The sequence below is a fragment of the Momordica charantia genome, assembly GCF_013281855.1.
Source record: "Momordica charantia cultivar OHB3-1 chromosome 8 unlocalized genomic scaffold, Mcharantia_2.0 BLBB01000008.1, whole genome shotgun sequence".
Taxonomy (NCBI): domain Eukaryota; kingdom Viridiplantae; phylum Streptophyta; class Magnoliopsida; order Cucurbitales; family Cucurbitaceae; genus Momordica; species Momordica charantia.
Genome location: NW_028275166.1, coordinates 16453047 through 16472486, shown reverse-complemented (window position 1 = coordinate 16472486; position 19440 = coordinate 16453047). Strand labels below are relative to the sequence as shown.

The following is a 19440-nucleotide window of genomic DNA, read 5'->3' as shown; positions in this document are numbered from 1 at the left end:
CTTATATCACAAGGTGGTGGCACGTCGGTGAGATGTTAGAATGTCATCAATCATGTAGTAAGAGCTGTCAAAATTTTTCTAATGGCATTCGTGCCACTCATACCTATTAATTCGTGTATTATTACAAAATGTGAATTAATATAATATGAGACATTTAAAATAAAATAAAAACATTTATTTTTTTGACCAAATCAAATAATAGGATAATTTTTAACAACATGTGGTACCGTTTTCGAACGGGTGTAGTAGGGTGCTAATACCTTCCCTACGCTCAGTCGACTCCCGAACCTAAAATCTATTTTTCGTAGACCGTTTTTATTTTTAGGTGACCAATCACACCTCGTAAATGATTGGTGGCGACTCCAAACTCTTATCTCAAAAGAGACCCTTCAGGGGATGACGTCGACCGCTCCGCGTCGCGATGACGTTGCGACAGTCACGATTACTCATTTATGGTGACGTTTTTTAAACGTCACGAAAAATCTTAATCGTGACGGTCTTAAAACGTCACGAAATAAGTTTTCATTATTAATATTCATGGAGTTCCATCTCAAAACCAATTGGCAATGAGAGGAGTAACTCATGTTTAATATAAACCATTGTTAGGTACCCCCTCAAGATCGTAGCTATTTTGGCTCATCGATCTTAGCCAGATTTCATTTTTGGACCGGTTGCTTGTTTAAAAAACGTCACGGAAGCCTATATCTTGCATGACGGTCTTTACCCATCACGTGTGCTAATTTTCGTGACGTTTTTTAAACGTCACGTATACTTTTCTTGATGGGTGTATAGGTGACGGCGTAAAAAACGAAAGGTTTTTGTGACGTTTAGAAAACGTCACGAAAAACCAAATTTCTATGTATATATATATTTTTTTATTTACTCTTTTTATTTATGGATTTTTTTTTATTTTTATGTTTCTAAATTGAATGTAATTGAACATCATATATTGTTTAGCAATCTCCAACATTGGTGAGAGATAACTTTTTTTTTTTAATTATGTACACTTCGGTTTTCTTCTTCCTCACCGGCTATTATTCTTAATATGACTTTGTGTAATTAATTTATTATTTTAAATTTTTATGCATGCTTTTAAATTTTTAAATTTTATTTTTAGTTAAATTATGTTTTCAATGTTTTCAACGTCCATGTATGCTCACATTTTTATAAAATGTTGATATTTTATTTCAAATTAGAAATATCTAAACTAATTTTTATTTTAAAATTATATCAAATTAATTAATAATTATCTTTAATTATAATGAATAATAGAATTTCTAAAAATTTGAAAGTTAATATTTAATGCAACCTTCAACTTTTACAGCCATATAAATTACACCTCTCAGTTCAACTCTTTTCGACAAAAAAAAAATTTGTCTTATACTCTTATATATGGCTATGATTAAAAATATATATTCTATAATTAATTTTGTTATTATTTTTGTTCTAAAAATATATGTATGGTTAGAACTAATTAATTTAATTCTTACAAAAAATTTAATTATTCATTATTAATGGATAAGTTCACTATATAAGTAAATAAATTAGAGATATGAGGTACAGCGCGTGTCCCAAGACTAGTTTATTGATAAAAATAAGGATAATATTACAAATTATAATATATTAATTATAAGCTGTATAATATTTTTAATTATTTAATTAAATAATCACATATTTATTAATAAATTTTCAAATCCAACCAAAGCGATTATTCTATTGCCTATTTTATTTGTATTATTATGATAACCTGCCAACACATTTTCATCAAATCATTAAATTCATAATCAAATTTCATAATCTGCTACCAAAAACATACTTGAAAGAAGTAAATACATTAAATACAACTCTAGGTTTGATTAATCACTTGTTAAAATACAACTCTTATTTGAATGGAATCACTTATTTTTGGATTCATATTTTCACATTACCAGCGAAACTGCACCCTAATAATTTAACCCAAATCGTCTACGATCTCAAATGGTAGCTTTTCATCTGAATTCTTTCTTTTACTTCCATGTACATTTATTGAATGGCTGCATGTGTAATTTCGACCAACTGAAAGAAGAAAACGAAAGCTTGATTAAGTGTAAGTGACATGGATGACAAGTGTGATGAATTAGAAAAATTATATTGACATCTGGTTTTCTTCACTACGCAACAAGCTCATTTGTGAGGCTGCTGCTTACGATTGATTACTTTCATATATACCTTTGGTTTGAGCTTCCCAAAGCAGAAGCTGAAAGTGTAGTGCTTAATTAAATAATGGGAAAGACAGAAAGTGGAGTGTTGATGTTGGGCTTAGTTGTTGCAGTGATAATTTGTGAGGCTGCTGCTTACGATTACTTTCAGATGGTGGAACAGTGGCAGCCTGCAACCTGCAGCGACAAGAAGCTGAGATTTGGATGCAGGCAGAAGCCGAAGCAAGTGTTTACTATCCATGGCTTGTGGCCAAGTAACTATTCTAGCGCAAGGTCCCAACCCTGCAGGGGCACTAGATTTGATGTCACCCAGGTATTACTTCTTTTTCTTTATTGTTTATTGTTCCCGTTTTCTGTTTCTGGTTTGTTGTTGTTAAAAGGATCCCACATTGTCAATTGGTTTTGAGATTGAACCCATGAATCTTGATATGGTATTAGAACTCAAAATGTTCAAACCAGCAATCGGTCCAAAAATGGGATCCGGCCAAGATCGATGAGTCAAAAACAGCCACGATCTGAGAGGGCATGTTTAGGAACCCAAATTGAAAAGAAAATTGACCTTACAATGGTTTATAATAGACATGGGTTACTCATCTAATTTTCAATTGGTTTTGAGATGAAACCCATGAATATTGATATGGTATCAGAGCCCAAAAACGCTCAAACGAGCATCCGGTCCAAGATCCGGCCAAGATCGATGAGCCAAAAAGAGTCACGATCTTGAGGGGCATGTTCGGTTTATAATAGACATGAGTTACTCCTCTCATTACGAATTGGTTCTAGATGGAACACTTTGTTAGAAGTAGAATATTTCCGTGTTCTTGTTTTTGTTTTTAGTATTTTTAAGTACAAAAACTTTTGAGATGAGGATTGAAACCACGACTTCTTGATTAGAGATATATGTCTTAACTTAGATTATTTTATTATTATTATTATTTTTAGTATTTTTAGTACAACATACTAGGGTGGACATTCAAATAGTCGGACATAGTATCTAAATCAAGTTGAGCTATACTCGAATTGACTATTTTTATTTGAAAAAAAAGAATTAAATATAAAACAAGAGATAATGTTTGTCGACACATGAGACTCAAACATAGACATGTAAGTTGAACATATTCTGCCTACATCAATAGAGCTGAGAGTACACATTGGATATTGGAGGCATTTAACCTAAAACCGAGAAACATATAAACAAAAACTATTTTTTATAGTTTCCAAATAATCGAAGTCCTTTTTTGAAAACATTTCTGAAATATTAGAAAGGATAAACAAAAAATAATAAACAGGAACGTTGTCAAATGGACACTTAATTTCTATATCTTAAAGAGTATCGAGTAGGTCGAAAACTCTACAAGATGTGGCTATCTAGCAATAAACAAGAACGTTGTCAAATGAACCTTTAATTTCTATATTTTAAAGAGCATCGAGTAGGCCGAAAACTCTACCAGATGTGGCTATCTAGTTTTTGTACTTTAATAAGTGTCTGAGAATTTGAATAGGTGGTTGAAATTTCAATATTTTTTGAACTAATAAAGATAAAAATAATGCTTAATTAATAGGTTCAATGTCGTTTTGTAACTAGTAAACACAAATAATTCCTTTGCAAAAAAGACAAAAAATAATACTTAATTAATTAAGGTAACGACAGGTATAGCCATTTAAAATAGGTGATTTCAAAAAAAAAGCCGAACAAGTTCCACTTTTGAAAAATTACCAATTTAAAAATACGAAAATCTCTAGTAATATTTAGGTATGAAATATCCCTTTCATCATTTTTAAATCAATATATTATTTATCCTTTTTTATAGGAGAATCATACTTATATTTTTTTCTAATGAATCATTCAAATATTTTGAAAATCTTACTTATATTTTTTAATTCAAATATTTTTCCAAGACAATTTTACTAACAAACCTAAACGGAAAAAAATATTAATTAAATTAAAATCTAAAACAAAATTTAAACAAAAAAAACATTTTAGAAATAGAAATACCAAATAAATTTAAATAACAAAATCATTTTAGAAATGGAAATACCAATGCCGAAGGTGGAAACAAATACAGTAACAAACATGATGAACAAATATAAATAAATACAGTAACAAGCTAGCATGATGAACAAATACGGTGAACAAATTAACAAATATAGTGAACAAATGAACAGATATGGTGAACATATAACAAATACGATGAATAGATGAACAAATACCTGGACTTTAAAATGAACATATATTGTGAAAAATAGGGTGAACACATAATGTTTTTTTTTACACAATTAACACAAAAATATAAAAAAGAATCTTCCTAAAAAGGTACCGTAAAAACTCATACTATTGACCTCTCTCTTCTTTACATCCGTCACTCCCCACCCCAGTTATAGCTTTGTCACCCGCCTTGTTGCTCCCCCATTGCATCCCCTTTCTCCCTTGCTCAATTCCATCCACTCCCCGCCCCACCTACAACTATGTCACTCGCTTTGTTGCTCCACCGTTGTCTCCCTTGCTCAATCCCGTCCATTCCCTGCCTTGTTATCATCCGGCCCTTAGCTCAATTTCTCGTCCATTCCCGTTATCTCCCTCGCGATATCCATTGATCATGTCTCACCTTCTGTGTTGTCCTCTTTGAGTTATCTTATGTTTTATTCAAATATATATTTAAAATGTTAGATATATGATTTCTATAATATAGGAGATCAAATGTAGGAGAATAGACATAATATAACAAGAAACAAATTTGAGAATCTATGAGGGGAGTATTATTTTGATTTTGAAAATACTAACTAACTAGAAAGGGTAAGATGGTCAAAATTTTTACCGTTTGAAAAATCGAAACGAACATTTTATTAACAAAAACATCTAGCCATTTTTCAAAACAAGTGACAAATAGCGACACCTATCCTAAATTCTCTAATTATAATATTAGATATTTTTTAAAAAAATTTAGGTCCTATTAGAATTTTTTTAAATATAGCAGAGTTTAGAGACCTAGCTATTAAATTTGTTTCGAGTATAATGATTAAACAAAATAGTTTCATATATAAATTGAGTGATCAAACTTGTTCTATATCCTCCAGCTTTTGTTTGATTTTATGGAGATTTAAAAATGTTCTATATATATTTATCGTTAGAAATAATCAACTTGTCCATTTGGTAACGTTTTTGTTTATTGTTTTCTGTTTTTTTAATCAAGAAAAACATATATAATTATATTTGGTAACTATTTTTTGTTTTTTACGGATTATAAGAATATATATATATAGATATAATTTATGTTTTGGAAAAAAAAAATGAAACAGAACAAGAAACAATAAACTTGATTTTGTTGCCTCCAAGATTTCTATATAATTTTAGAAACATTTTTCAAAAATAAAAAACAAGATAAATAAATAGTTGTCAAATACGTAGAATTTTCAATAAAATTGGAAAAAAATAACATGGGAACATTAACGAATTTACCCTCAGCGATCTAGCGATTTAATAATCTATGAAGTTTGATTATTGTGTATATTTATTATCATTTCAAAATTCAATTATATTTTTGAACTTTTAATTTTGATATATAAAGTAACCTAACGCAATTAAAATACCACGCACAAAAAAGGTATACCACGGGACACGGGGATAAAATAAAGTGAGATTAATGAATAAATTTCACTTAAAATTCTATTAGTTTTTGTTCATTCTAATTTTATCGAGTTGACCCGCTGATTATTTTACTGTTTAAAAAGAGTTTATGAACTATTTAGACTATAGTTATAGTTAATATATATTCAATTGTTTTATTATTGATCGGTATAAGTGCAATTAAATTTTTTTATTATTTATTATTTTTTTCATGTTAAATATTTTTTATGTCATAAATTTAACTTCATAAATGTATATCAATTGTTTGGATTGCATTTTTATCTTAACCTAACATATAAAGAATAAAAGTCATTCTACTCTTATTCAAATATAAATAATCTACCTTCCATTACGAATTTATGTTACATTAAAATACATGTTAATTTTTTACCACACATATATATATATATATATATATATATTTTAGTACACATGTGGGAGGAATTTCAAACTAACAACTTCTTAATTAGAGGTAGGTGTCAATTACCGATCAATACTCGTTTTAGTCATTCACATTAAATTTAAAAAGAAAATAATCTAAACATAATTAAGAAAAAGGGAAAAAATAGGATCCGCATTGCACATATAAATGCCTTATTATCGGGTAAGAAATTTCAAATACCCACAAAATAGTTTCCTACTCGAGGCATAATTCTTTGAAGATTTTCTCTAGCCAAAGTCGTCATTTTCTTTTTCTTTTTTGGAAAAGAAAAAACTTAATCAGTAAAAGATTTTAATATTTAAAATTTATAATAAAATTGGATTAAAGAGTGAACCTTTTTTTTTTCTCCCACCACCATATTTCTGTTGAGATTAAATTATAATTATGTATTTCGAAATGTGTCACCTGTTTTTCAAATTTTCAAATATAACATAAATTTTCACTTATATTAATAGTATATGAGCTGATACTCCTATTAATAGTATATTAGTAGTATATCAGACACTCATATCACTAGTATATCAGATGTATATCACATACATATTGCACAAATATTCATATTAGTAGTATATTAGATTTATATCACATACATATTGCAAATATATCAGAGACTCATATCAGTAATATATCAGATGTATATATCACGCATATATATAAGTAGTCAGATATATTACAGATGTATATCATTTTGGTAAAGATGTCATTTTAAAATTGGACTTTCGTTTTTTATTTTAAAAAAAATGCTATACTTGAAAAACTAAGTGTAGTTTCTATTTTTCTAATTTTACCAAATATATTTTTGCCATATTTACAACTAACCCTAGAATTTATCTAACCAGCATACTAAGTATTTCATTGATGTAGCCAACCATTGGGTCTAAATATATAAACATAACAGTAATTTTAATGATACAATATAATTAAAACATTTCAAAGTTTGAAAATGCTAGCCAACATGAGTTTTAGGTAAGTAGTACGTGTCTCTGACTAAAAGGTCAAGAGCTCAAATCTCCAATCCCAAATATTGTACTAAAAAAAGGTTGAAAATGCTAAATAAACACAATATTTATAAATAAATACAATGTTCAAATTTTAGATGCTAAATTTATTTAACATTGGTTTAATGTTTGAAAAATTCATATAAAAAATTGTACTGTTTTTCATCAGATCGCTCCCATAAGAGCACAACTAAACCAATATTGGCCGGACGTGGTGAATGGAAACAACCAGAGGTTTTGGGAGCATGAGTGGTCAAAGCATGGGACCTGTTCCGAGAAGCAATTCCCAGAAAGAGCTTATTTCCAAAACGCTTTAGATATTGCAAAAAGATATGATCTACTGTCCATCCTCAAGAGGGCAGGCCAAAACCCAGATGGAAAAGTCAAGCAAAGAGCCAACATTGAAGCTGCCATTAGTAGAGCCATTGGAAAACGGCCTGTGCTTCGCTGCAATTTCAACAAGTCCAATGCTAGACAGCTGCACGAGATCGTCCTATGTGTCGCTAAGAACGGTGTCGCACTCGAGAGCTGTACCAAGTTTGCTGCTGCCACATGCCCAAACACTTTTGTGTGGGGTAGTTGAGGCTCGAGGATCACCTTACCTTAATCCTAAAATAAGTGGTGCAAAATGCACGTTTTATTTGCGACCTTTGTTATCGAACCTTTTTATCTTCTTGATCGTCATTTCCATATTAAATAAAATGAATGAAAAGGGGAATAAAATTTTGCTAATGTATGTGAAATTATATAATTTATTTTGCTTTGGGTTGATGTATCCACATTTTTTTGGGAGATTTTTAACGAATCAAACACTAGGCTGAGGAATCTAGTACACGGTGTACAAGGGAAATACTTGCACATAGAGAAAGAAAATATTCCGCTCCTAAAGTCATTGATGGTTCGATGTATTCACTTTAAAGTCGAGAAATCATAATTGCGTGCCTGTGTACGGAGCGACCCCTCTATTTATGGGTGAAGACTAGTGCCATCTCCACTTAACGGATAGTTATAACTGCCGTGTAAGCCACGACTGAAGGGATGTGAATCCCGGAGCGGAAGGGGACCGTTGTTCGTGACATTTGGGAAACAAAATCACAAAGTGCAAGAAGAAAAACACAGGGGAAAACAATACCTTTGAAGAACGTTTCTTCAACGGTTTCCACCCGAACACCACCACCGAGTTTTCCTTGTTATCCTCTTGGGTTTCGAGAACACGCTTGTGGGAGCGCTTCGTTTTCAATGTGAGGGAGATTTGAGCGAGAGAGCTTGATTGAGAGAAAAACACCTTGTTCTTCGTTGGCGCCTTTTTCCTGTTGCAGAACACTTGCGCAGAAAAACTGATATGACCTGATAACTGCCCCCACTCCCCTGCAATTAAGCAGGGGAGTGTTAATATTAATATTATTATTAATATTAAAATTAATAATTATATATAATAATTAAATATATATAATAATTAATATAATATAATTAATTAATTATTAATCTAATTAATAATTAATTAATATGTATATATATACCGAATAAATAATTAACCCTTAATTATTTATCACATAAATAGAATCATATTCTATTGCATTTCTCTCGTATAACCTATAGTTCTAATGTACATCTTATACACATTATTTTTAACCTATAGTCTTAATATGAATCTTATTCATATTAATTTTATTTGAATCTCATTCAAATAATTTCCCTCATAATATATAGTTTTAATTTAGAATCAACTATATATTATAATGTATCAATATACATATAATCCCTTAAGAAATTTGAACAGTTCAAATTCTTCCAAAAACTTGACCCTCGTTTTACCCGTTATGAGCTAGCAAGGGGACATAATGGACCTACAGATCCGAAGCTCCAACGATACGAGATTAATCGGTCAAACACATTGACCGAGTTAATCAACATTCGTTAACCACGGGTCACTCCACTAAAGACCCGTAGTTGCACTCTTCTCACTGTAGAACGTTTTTGTGTCCATGGATATACGACCATTAATGACGAGTCAATCCTTCACGGGTGCTCGTAACTCAAGTTGGGTCAAATTACCGTTTTACCCCTGAGTTACATCTTACTCCTTAAATACCACTGCTCCTCTAATGAACAACCTGGTTATGGTCCAACCAATAACCGGAAGTCCCTCTCGGCCCAATGAGAGGGTGGGGCCCCTTGTTCAAGTCCCGGAGTTAGCATTTAAGGGAACACTCATCTACTCCCCTAAAGTCGGAGAGGGGTGAATTCCATCTTGTGAAGTTATGTTCCCAGCTCTCCACTCGGTCTCGTCCCCAAAATGGTAGGAATATTGAGTCGGTGAAGGGATGTGATTCTCGGAGCGGAAACGGACTTTCGTTGCTGATTTTCGGGATACAAAATCGAGTTACAAAGTAGGAAAATACAGAGGAAACTTTACCTTTGAAGAACGTTTCTTCAACAAGTTTCCCTCGAACACCACCACTATGTCTTCCTTGCTATCCTCTTGGGTCTCGGGATCGTGCTGGTGGGAGCAATCCTTTGGAACGAGAGGGAGAGCTTGAGAGAGTTCTTCTTGATTGAGAGAAAACGGTTGGCGTTCTTCTTCTGTGTTCTGTATTTTTCAGAACTGCAAAAACAAAACAGAAGCAGTGATGTGGGGCAACTCCCCACGTCACACTAACCTCCCACTCCCCTGCAATTTTGCAGGGGAGTTTAATATTATTAATATTAATAATATTAATAATATATATATATATTTATAAATAATTAATATATATATAATATATATATATAACAATTTAAATATAAAAATTAATTTATTAATTAATCATATTAATTAATAAATAATTATTACTTATTAATCCAATTAATAATTAATATATATATATATATATATAAATCAAATAAATAATTAACATTTAATTATTTATCACAAAAATAGAATCATATTCTATAACATTTCTCTCGTATAACCTATAGTTCTAATATACATCTTATGCATATTATTTTAACCTATAGTTTTAATATGAATCTTATTCATATTAATTTTATTTGAATCTCATTCAAATAATTTCTCTCATAATATATAGTTTTAATTTATAATTAACTATATACAATGTATCAATATACATATAATCCCTTAAGTAATTTGAACAATTCAAATTCTTCCAAAAACTTGATCCTCGTTTTACCCGTTATGAGCTAGTAAGGGGACCTAATGGACCTACAGATCCGAAGCTCCAATGATGCAAGATTAATCAGTCAAACTCATTGACCGAGTTAATCTAGATTCGTTAACTACGGGTCATTCCACTAAAGACCCGCAGTTGCACTCTTCTCAGTGCAGAACGTTTCCGTGTCCATGGATATATGACCATTAATGACGAGTCAATCCTTCACGAGTGTTCGTAACTCAAGTTGGGTCAAATTACCGTTTTACCCATGAGTTACATCTTACTCCTTAAACACCACTGCTCCTCTAATGAACAACCCGGTTATGGTCCAACCAATAACCGGAAGTCCATCTCGGCCAATGAGAGGGTGGGGCCCCTTGTTCATGTCCTGGAGTCAGCATTTAAGGGAACACTCATCTACTCCCCTAAAGTCGGGGAGGAGTGAATTCCATCTTGTGAAGTTATGTTCCCAGCTCCCCACTCGGTCTCGTCCCCAAAATGGTAGGAATGTTGAGTTGGCGACTCGGGCCACTCTCACCCATACAGATCAAAGAACGAGCCCTCACGGGCAGGAGTTCATAACTCACTCAAGATTGAGAATGAGTTGCCTGGTCATCCTAAGAAATGGCAATCTATTAGTTAACATTGTTACACCTAAAGATTGCCTATTTCGCGGTCCGGTCTTATACAACCTCATTGTATAGGATACCCCCACCCGCATGTCTCCACACGAACGACCTGGATCGAGTCGTCTGTAACCTTTACAGAGTGGGCCGTATCCATAGTGTTGCCAAGATAAGGTACCCAGCCTTATCCATATACTATAGACCCTTTAGGTTATCACGGGACATTATCCATTCATATATCAGGGGTATATCAAATATATGCCCCGTATATCAACTATATACCCAGTATATATACTGTCCCGATTACATCCAAAATAACCTTGGATGTTTAGTTTATTGGATTTTGGACAATGCAAAGCTATGATTCAACAACAAATTTATTGAAGAAAACTTTATTAAATAGACATTTGTTTTTACAAAATACAAACTACGAGTTTAGGGCAACACACCCAACAAACTCCCACTTGAACTAAACTCGAGTGGGGTGTACATTATCATAAAGCAAAGGGAAAATACAATGAACTAGAGCATACACTATACCCAATTACATTTCTCCCACTTGCCGCAGACTAACTGTACAAAGCTCGTAAACCTAGACTTTCTAGATGGCGCTCAAACACTTTAGCCGTGAGTGCCTTTGTAAAAGGATCAACAATATTGTGCTCTGTAGCGATCTTCGTGACAATCACATCTCCTCGCTGCTCTATCTCCCGTATAAGGTGGTACTTCCTTTCGATGTGTTTGCCTCTCTTATGGCTTCGAGGTTCTTTAGAATTTGCCACAGCACCACTGTTATCACAATAAAGTGTGTTCGGCAAGTTCATGTTTGGAACGACGTCCAAATCTGTCAAGAACTTTCTAAGCCAAACCGCCTCTTTTGCTGCTTCACAAGCTGCAACATACTCAGCCTCCATCGTGGAGTCTGCGATGCATCCTTGTTTGATGCTTCGCCAAACTACCGCTCCTCCGTTAAGAGTGAATACTGACCCCGACGTGGGTTTCCTTGAATCCTTGTCTGTTTGGAAGTCATAGTCAGTGTATCCTGTAAGGATCAAATCCTTAGCGCTATACACGAGCTTGTAGTCCCTCATTCTCCTAAGATACTTAAGGATTCCCTTAACAGCAGTCCAGTGATCATATCCTGGGTTGGATTGGTACCTACTGACTATCCCTACCGCATAGCAAATGTCAGGCCTCGTGTACAGCATAGCGTACATGAGGCTGCCCGCTGCTGAAGCATAGGGTATACGTCTCATATCCTCAACTTCTTGAGGTGTCTTAGGGCATTGTTCCTTAGCAGATCAATTCCATGCCTGAAGGGTAACAAACCTTTCTTGGAATTCTACATCGAATATCGAACAAGCATCTTGTCGATATAAGTTGCTTGAGACAGGGCTAACGTTCTGTTCTTGCGATCCCTTAGAATTTGGATACCAAGAACATACTGAGCTTCTCCCAAATCTTTCATTTGGAACTCAGTTGCTAGCCACTTCTTTATGTCGGTGAGGTATCTTACATCATTCCCAATGAGTAGGATATCATCCACATACAACACTAAGAAGGCTACGGAGTTGTTGACGATCTTCTTGTATACACAAGGCTCATCAACGTTTTGGTCAAAACCATAAGATTTGATCGCAGTATCGAACCTTATGTTCCAAGATCGAGATGCTTGTTTGAGTCCATATATGGACCGTTTAAGCTTGCAAACCTTTTGCTCTTGACCTTGTTCTATGAACCCTTCCGGTTGAGACATATAAATACTTTCTTCAAGGTTGCCATTCAGAAAAGCAGTCTTGACGTCCATTTGCCATAACTCATAGTCATAATATGTGGCAATGGACAAAAGTATTCTAATAGACTTAAGCATAGCTACAGGGGAGAAGGTTTCATCATAGTCCACCCCTTCCCTTTGTGTGTAGCCTTTTGCCACAAGTCTCGCCTTATAGGTCTGTACTTTTCCTTCGGCGTCTCGTTTTCGCTTGTAGATCTATTTGCACCCTATTGGTGTTACCCCGTCAGGTTGATCTACAAGTTCCCAAACCGAATTGAAGTACATCGACTCCATTTCCAGGTCCATTGCTTTGACCCATTTGTCCTTGTCAGTATCTTCCATTGCCTTCTTATAGGTCAATGGATCCTCGACGCCGTCATCAGGTATGACAACTTGAGTTTCAGTTAAACCCACGTAGCGGTCAGGTTGTGACACAATCCTCCCACTACGTCGAGGCACCCTCAACACTTGAGGTGGATGCGACTGACGCGATGTGCTGGCTTCATCAACAACTCTTGTTGTAGTGCAAGTTTGATCAACAACTCTTGTTGACGTGTTTGTAGCCTTTTCAGAAATCTCGTTAATTACTACCTTACCCGTGGTTTATGATCTCGAACATGGCCTTCTTCTAAGAAAGTAGGATTTGTCGATACAAACACTCTGTTTTCTTTATGATCGAAGAATAGACCACCTCTCGTCTCTTTAAGGTAACCTACGAATAGGCATACTTTTGAACGAGGTTCCAGTTTCTACGGGTTAGTCATGAGCACGTGTGCCGGGCATCCCTAAATGGAAAAGTGACGTAAACTAGGTTTACGACCCTTCCATAGCTCAAAGGGTGTTTCAGAAACACTCTTTGATGGAACTACGTTCAAAATATAAACTGCAGTCTCCATTGCATAACCCCAAAACGAGTTAGGCAACGGAGCATAGCTCATCCTTGATCGAACCATGTCCAACAGGGTTCTGTTTCTCCTTTCTGATACACCGTTTTATTGAGGTGTACCAGGGGCTAAAAGTTGGGACGTGATTCCATGTTCTATCATATAGTCCTGGAATCTCAAGTCCATATACTCTCCACCCCGATCTGATCGAAGTGTTTTAATGGTTTTACCTAATTGATTTTCAACTTCAGTCTTGTACTCCTTGAACTTTTCAAGGGCTTCAGACTTATGTTGCATTAGGTATAAATAACCATACCTTGAATAATCATCGATAAAAGAGATAAAGTATTCATTCCCTCCTCGAGCTCTAACATTCATCGGACCACAAAGGTCTGAATGTATTGACTGGTGGTTATGCTGAACGCACGCACTAGGCGTGGTAACAATTCTATAGATGCAAGCGCACACCTGTCAGAGTAATATAAAATGGATGGCGTATCCAAGTATCGATCCTCAAGGACTTCTAAATAATTTCCAAACTCTAAAGTTTTAAAGAATAGTGAACGTTGAAATGAGTGATTCTTGTAAAATGGGAAGTGGTCACAAATAATGGTTTTGGATTTGGGATTTGGTCTTATAATGGTAAAACCTAGCCCGAGTTACTTCAAGTTAGCCAACAAAGAATCAAGGATACGCTAAGGACGATATGTTTTTTACTTTAGGAACCAACGACTACGCTTTTCACTTGACTTATGTCTAAGCAAGTTCAAAGTCCTAAGACATTTCCTAATATGTCTATTATGAGAGATATCTTAGTTTTAGGATGGAAATAGTCGCAACCTCGGGTTAAGGTCCTATGTCTAGGCTACTTAACCGGAACCCTTATGTCTAAGGTGCTCCTCTCCTCGGTTTAACCACTCAACAATGCAAATAAGCAACCTTTTCAGTATTGACTTGTTAAGACTTACAGTGGCCTTCTCTAAATCCTAACTTTTTGGGTAAACATGTTGAGCAATGAATGAAAAGCAAAAACACTACTTCTTAGCAACCCTTTTTAGAAATAAAAGGCTAACTATCCATAACCGGGCTAGAGACGGGAATTTAGAAAGACATATTGAAGAAAATACAGCAAGTAAAATGGTTGAAATTGGAATGCATGTGTGAAAACAAAAGTTAACTAACAGAGAGTTTTTCTCGAGATTGAGAGCTTCGCCCTTCTCTTTCAAGCAAGGGGGAGTGTCACGTGCTCTTTCCTCCAAAAACACAACTCTCTTAACTAAAAATAAAGTAAAGGCAAAGGGAAGATAAGCAAAGTGCTGGATTTTTATATATTTGAATAAGTAGAAAATAACTAAGTACAAACAGGAACAAAACAAAGCTCAATAAAGGAATGTAAAGTGCTCGGGATTTAAAAACCAAAAGCAACTAATGAAAGCAACTCAAAAGTACTTAGAAAGCAACAAAGAAACACTAAAAATGATCCAGAGAAGGAAGCAAGGCTTGATGCCTTTGGTGGAGAAGCTGCTGGAATTTATAGCTGTGCAGAATTGGTTAGGTAGGTCCTAAAACGATGGTGAATCACCCATTTCCAACTCCTTTGACTGACTAAATCGTGCTCAAACTGATAGTGGAACACTTCTTCTACACGTATGCATCGGTTGGAACCACCAAAACGCACTGGAAGACGCGTTTCATTAAGGGCAAAGTTGGAAGAAAACCACGTTTTCTGCAGCAGCCTAGGCGTCTGGCGCCTCCTGAGGTATTTTTCCGTCTTTTTGCTTCTTTTGATTAATTTCCACTCCCAAATGGTCCTAAAATGTCATAAATATAATATAAGCCAACCACAAACCATCATATATGAATTTTTCATGAATTGGAACTCAAATGACCGAGAAAAGTCCGAAGCAAAGCTAAAACATAGTAAAAACAGCATCTAAAACCTTCTTTTTACGCTTGTAAACAAGCGTAATCACACCCCCAAACTTAACTTTTTGCTTGTCCTCAAGCAAATACCATTCTATTGCCTTTGTAAGCTTAGTCACTATAAACCAAGTTTGAAATGATAAAAACTTTCTCTTTCAAAATCCTTTTTCCTTTCAAAAATAGAAAACGTTTTCAAATACCCCTAAGGAATCTGCACACTCCCTATTTCAACCGAGACTTTCAATCATAAATTGTCTCAAGTTATAGATATGTTGCACGACTTCTCGAACCTGATCTCGCAGCTATTGGTTCTCCTCCCGGAGACGACGGATCTCCGATGTAGGAGACGTCCCGGTACCTTCCCTTATTTGTAGCGCATGGGCGATAATTCTCCGAATATTCTTCTCTTCCACAATTGGGGCATCTCTCTTAATTTGATCCTCAAGGAGCTGTACACCTTGTCGCAAGCATAAAGAAGTGACCAAGCGTGGGTGATAAAGCTTACCACGTGTCCGGTGGGCACACTCATGGATACTGGTATTGATCAATTCTCCATAATTCACATCTATGCCCTTTAGCATGACATAAACCAGCAGAGCCCTATCCTGAGTGACATGTTCATCATGCTCCGTTGGCAGAATTCTGTTTTTGACTATGTATAACCATCCTGCAGCAGTTAGGGAAACATCCTCGGGTTTTAGTCGTACCTTGCCATGAGTAGTCAAATCCCAAGTGGCAGAGGGCTTCCCAACACATTCTAGAGCCTCATCAAGCTGTTCTAGAGTCGGAGTCACTAACATCTTATTGCCCACAGCATCTCTGATATTCTTAATGTTGAAGGTGTAGTTGATCTAAGTGGCATCAAACCTTATTTCCTTCCCACGCACTATGGCTATATGTGACTGGGGATGGACAACAGCATAGAACTCTCTAACTAACTCCAAACCTCACATTGTATGGGCTGAATGAGTGGTCTCCATTCTTTATCTCTAGCGGTCTCCCTCCAATCATCAGGCACATCTCCTAGAGTGAGATCGAATCCCAATTCTGTCATAATCTTACGGGATTTCATTAATGAAGTGCGAGTGGCTAAATTTGCCGCGTTCCATTACGTCTCGACCTCCTCTCCCTCAGATAAGTCTAGTTCGATGGTATCAACTGGCCCAGGTGCCACTACCTTCTTCTTAGCTTCAGATGCTTTAGCTTTCGTAGCTCTCGTTTTAGGTTCATTTATGGGCACTGTCGGCTTCTTAGTCTGAACTGCACGACGTTTTGAACTCTTTTTCTCCCACCTCTTGTATTGGAACATTTCCCTTATCGTCTGCGTGTCCTCAGGATCTTCTTTGCTGGTAGGTTCTTGAGTATTATTCTCCCCAACCTTGAATCTACCTGTATCACACCCAAGCAGGTTAACTGCATTAGAAGGAATAGTGTGAGCATCGCTTACCCCTGGTAGAGTGGCCATCGGTGTGACATACTCATCCGTTGCCAACGGAGTAGATCCAGTTGCCCCAGTAGGCAACTCTTGGTGACTACAAAATGCTCCTTCTGTAGGTGTATCCAATGGGGAAGGTTCCTGAGTATCTGTTCTCACCACTTCGTTCTCGGTATCCTCCGTTTCCGGCATATTTGAACAATTGCCTCGTGAAACCAGTAGAAAATCATCATTACCATCTCCTGGTGTAATAATCAATGGAGATGAATAAAACTGCTCCTCATCCCTGTTCTCCATAGATGAATCCTTAGACGTCAGACGCCTACTACTCCCATTTTCCTCAATTTCTGGGTCCGACATCACCTTCTTGCCCTTCCTCTTTTGTCCTATCGAGACCCCGGGCTCTAGCCTATGGCTATGGCTCTTCTCTTGCTCTCCTCCATGCTCATCTCCTGTATCCATTGGCATATTGGTTGGGATTGGCATCCTAGGAGGCTCTAAGGGTTTTAGGTGTCCCATGTTGAAGGTACTCAATATGTTAGGGTTCAATTGGGGTGCTTGAGGTCCTCTTTCTAGGAATGGAAGTTGAGGTGGTGGGGGAAACCTAGGTGAAATCATCCCATAATTGTGTGGAGGTACCCAATGACCCATTTCATAATAAGGTGGAAGACTAGGAAATAGAGTAGATGAGTTGGGCATTCCATAAGGATGAACACTAGCTGGAATTTGCATTTGAGACAAGGGAAAATGATAGGAAGGAACCGGGTTAAACATAAACGGTTGGTACATACCCGGATTGATCATTGGAGGAAGTTGTTGAGGATTTTCAGCCCTAAACTCATTGTTTTGAGGTATACTAAGGGTGGGTAGTTGCTGAAAATTTACATAACCATGTGGAGCCATTATAGGAGGTTGTGTAGGAGCTTGGGAAGGAGAAGTAGGGAGTGAAATGTGTTGAGAAGAAGAAGCCATAGAAAGAAATAAAGGCTGGAATTTTCTGCTTCTTCTTGGTTGTGGCCGAAATCGAGAACAATGGTGGAGAAGGGAGTGGGTTTTTTGAAAAACAAAGGGGAGGAAGAGAGTTGTGTGAGTTTTGGTGGAGGTGCAAGGCTTAGGCAATGGGTCTATTTAAAGCTTTCCCCAAACTAAATCCTAAATGGAAAGGGATTGTGATTTAAGTTCAACTAGGTTTCCTAAACCTAACAGGAAAAAATAAGTTTGAATTCCAAATAGGAGTAGGTAAACAAGATTTGAAGTATTTTTGAGTTTAAGGAGAGATTTGAAACTTAAATCACAAAGGATTAATGTTTGACCCAAAATAAAACCCATAAAATTCGAAATTGAAACCCAAATCATGAAGGAAAAAGAAATTCGAAATACTGGAAAAAACAGAGCAGGCGCCAGGCGCCTGCGTAATTTTTTTCAACGTTTTTTTTTTCTTTCTTTTTTTTCAACGTTTTCAAAAACATTCTCTTAATAAGAAATTTTTTTTTATAATTAAACAAAAAGAATGCAAGATACAAAAACTTCATTCTTTTACTTTTGTTCTTTCAAAACGGATAAGGAAAAACATTTTTCGCAAACATTTATTGACCTGAAAGTTGAATAGAGGTTTTTCCTCTATCCACTGGTTCTCCAAAATACGGCTTAAGTCTCTGCCCATTTACTTTAAAAATACTTCCCTTAGAGTCAACTAGATCCACTGCCCCATATGGGTAGACTTTAAAAATTTTAAAGGGACCGGACCATCTAGACTTAAGTTTCCCAGGAAAAAGTTTCAACCTAGAATTGAATAACAGAACCAGATCACCTTCTTGAAGATTGTTCGGTCGAAGACGCCTATCATGCCACTGTTTAGTTTTTTCCTTAAACAGCTTAGCATTCTCATAAGAAAATTGCCTGTGTTCTTCTAATTCCAACAATTGTAACATCCTCGCTTCACCTGCAGCCGACAAATCAAAATTTAATTTCTTAATAGCCCAAAATGCTTTATATTCTAGCTCAAGAGGCAAATGACATGCTTTTCCAAAGACTAGCCTATAGGGGGACATGCCGAGGGGAGTCTTAAATGCTGTCCTATATGCCCAAAGTGAATCATCAAGCTTCAAAGACCAATCCCTACGGTTAAGATTTACAGTTTTTTCTAAAATGTTTTTTATCTCCCTATTAGATATTTCGGCTAACCCATTCGACTGAGGATGATATGCTGTTGCAACCCTATGCCGCACATTGTATTTAGCCAGCAACTTTAGCATAGACCGATTCACAAAATGAGCCCCCCCATCGCTTATCAGACAACGTGGGGTTCCATAACGCGTAAAAATGTGCTTTTGCAAAAAACGAATGACAACTTTAGAATCATTGGTAGCAGTTGCAATGGCTT

At 35.7% G+C, this 19440-nt stretch overlaps 1 protein-coding gene across 1 annotated transcript; it reads left to right on the top strand.

Moving 5' to 3' along the window:
• Nucleotides 1-2219: 2219 nt before the first annotated feature.
• LOC111025626 (ribonuclease MC-like) lies at nt 2220-7995 on the top strand. The gene is made up of 2 exons (XM_022303515.2): nt 2220-2511; nt 7433-7995. Exons 1-2 carry the CDS (start codon nt 2263-2265, stop codon nt 7844-7846), a joined length of 663 nt encoding a protein of 220 aa, XP_022159207.1. The 5' UTR covers nt 2220-2262; the 3' UTR covers nt 7847-7995.
• Nucleotides 7996-19440: the final 11445 nt, after the last annotated feature.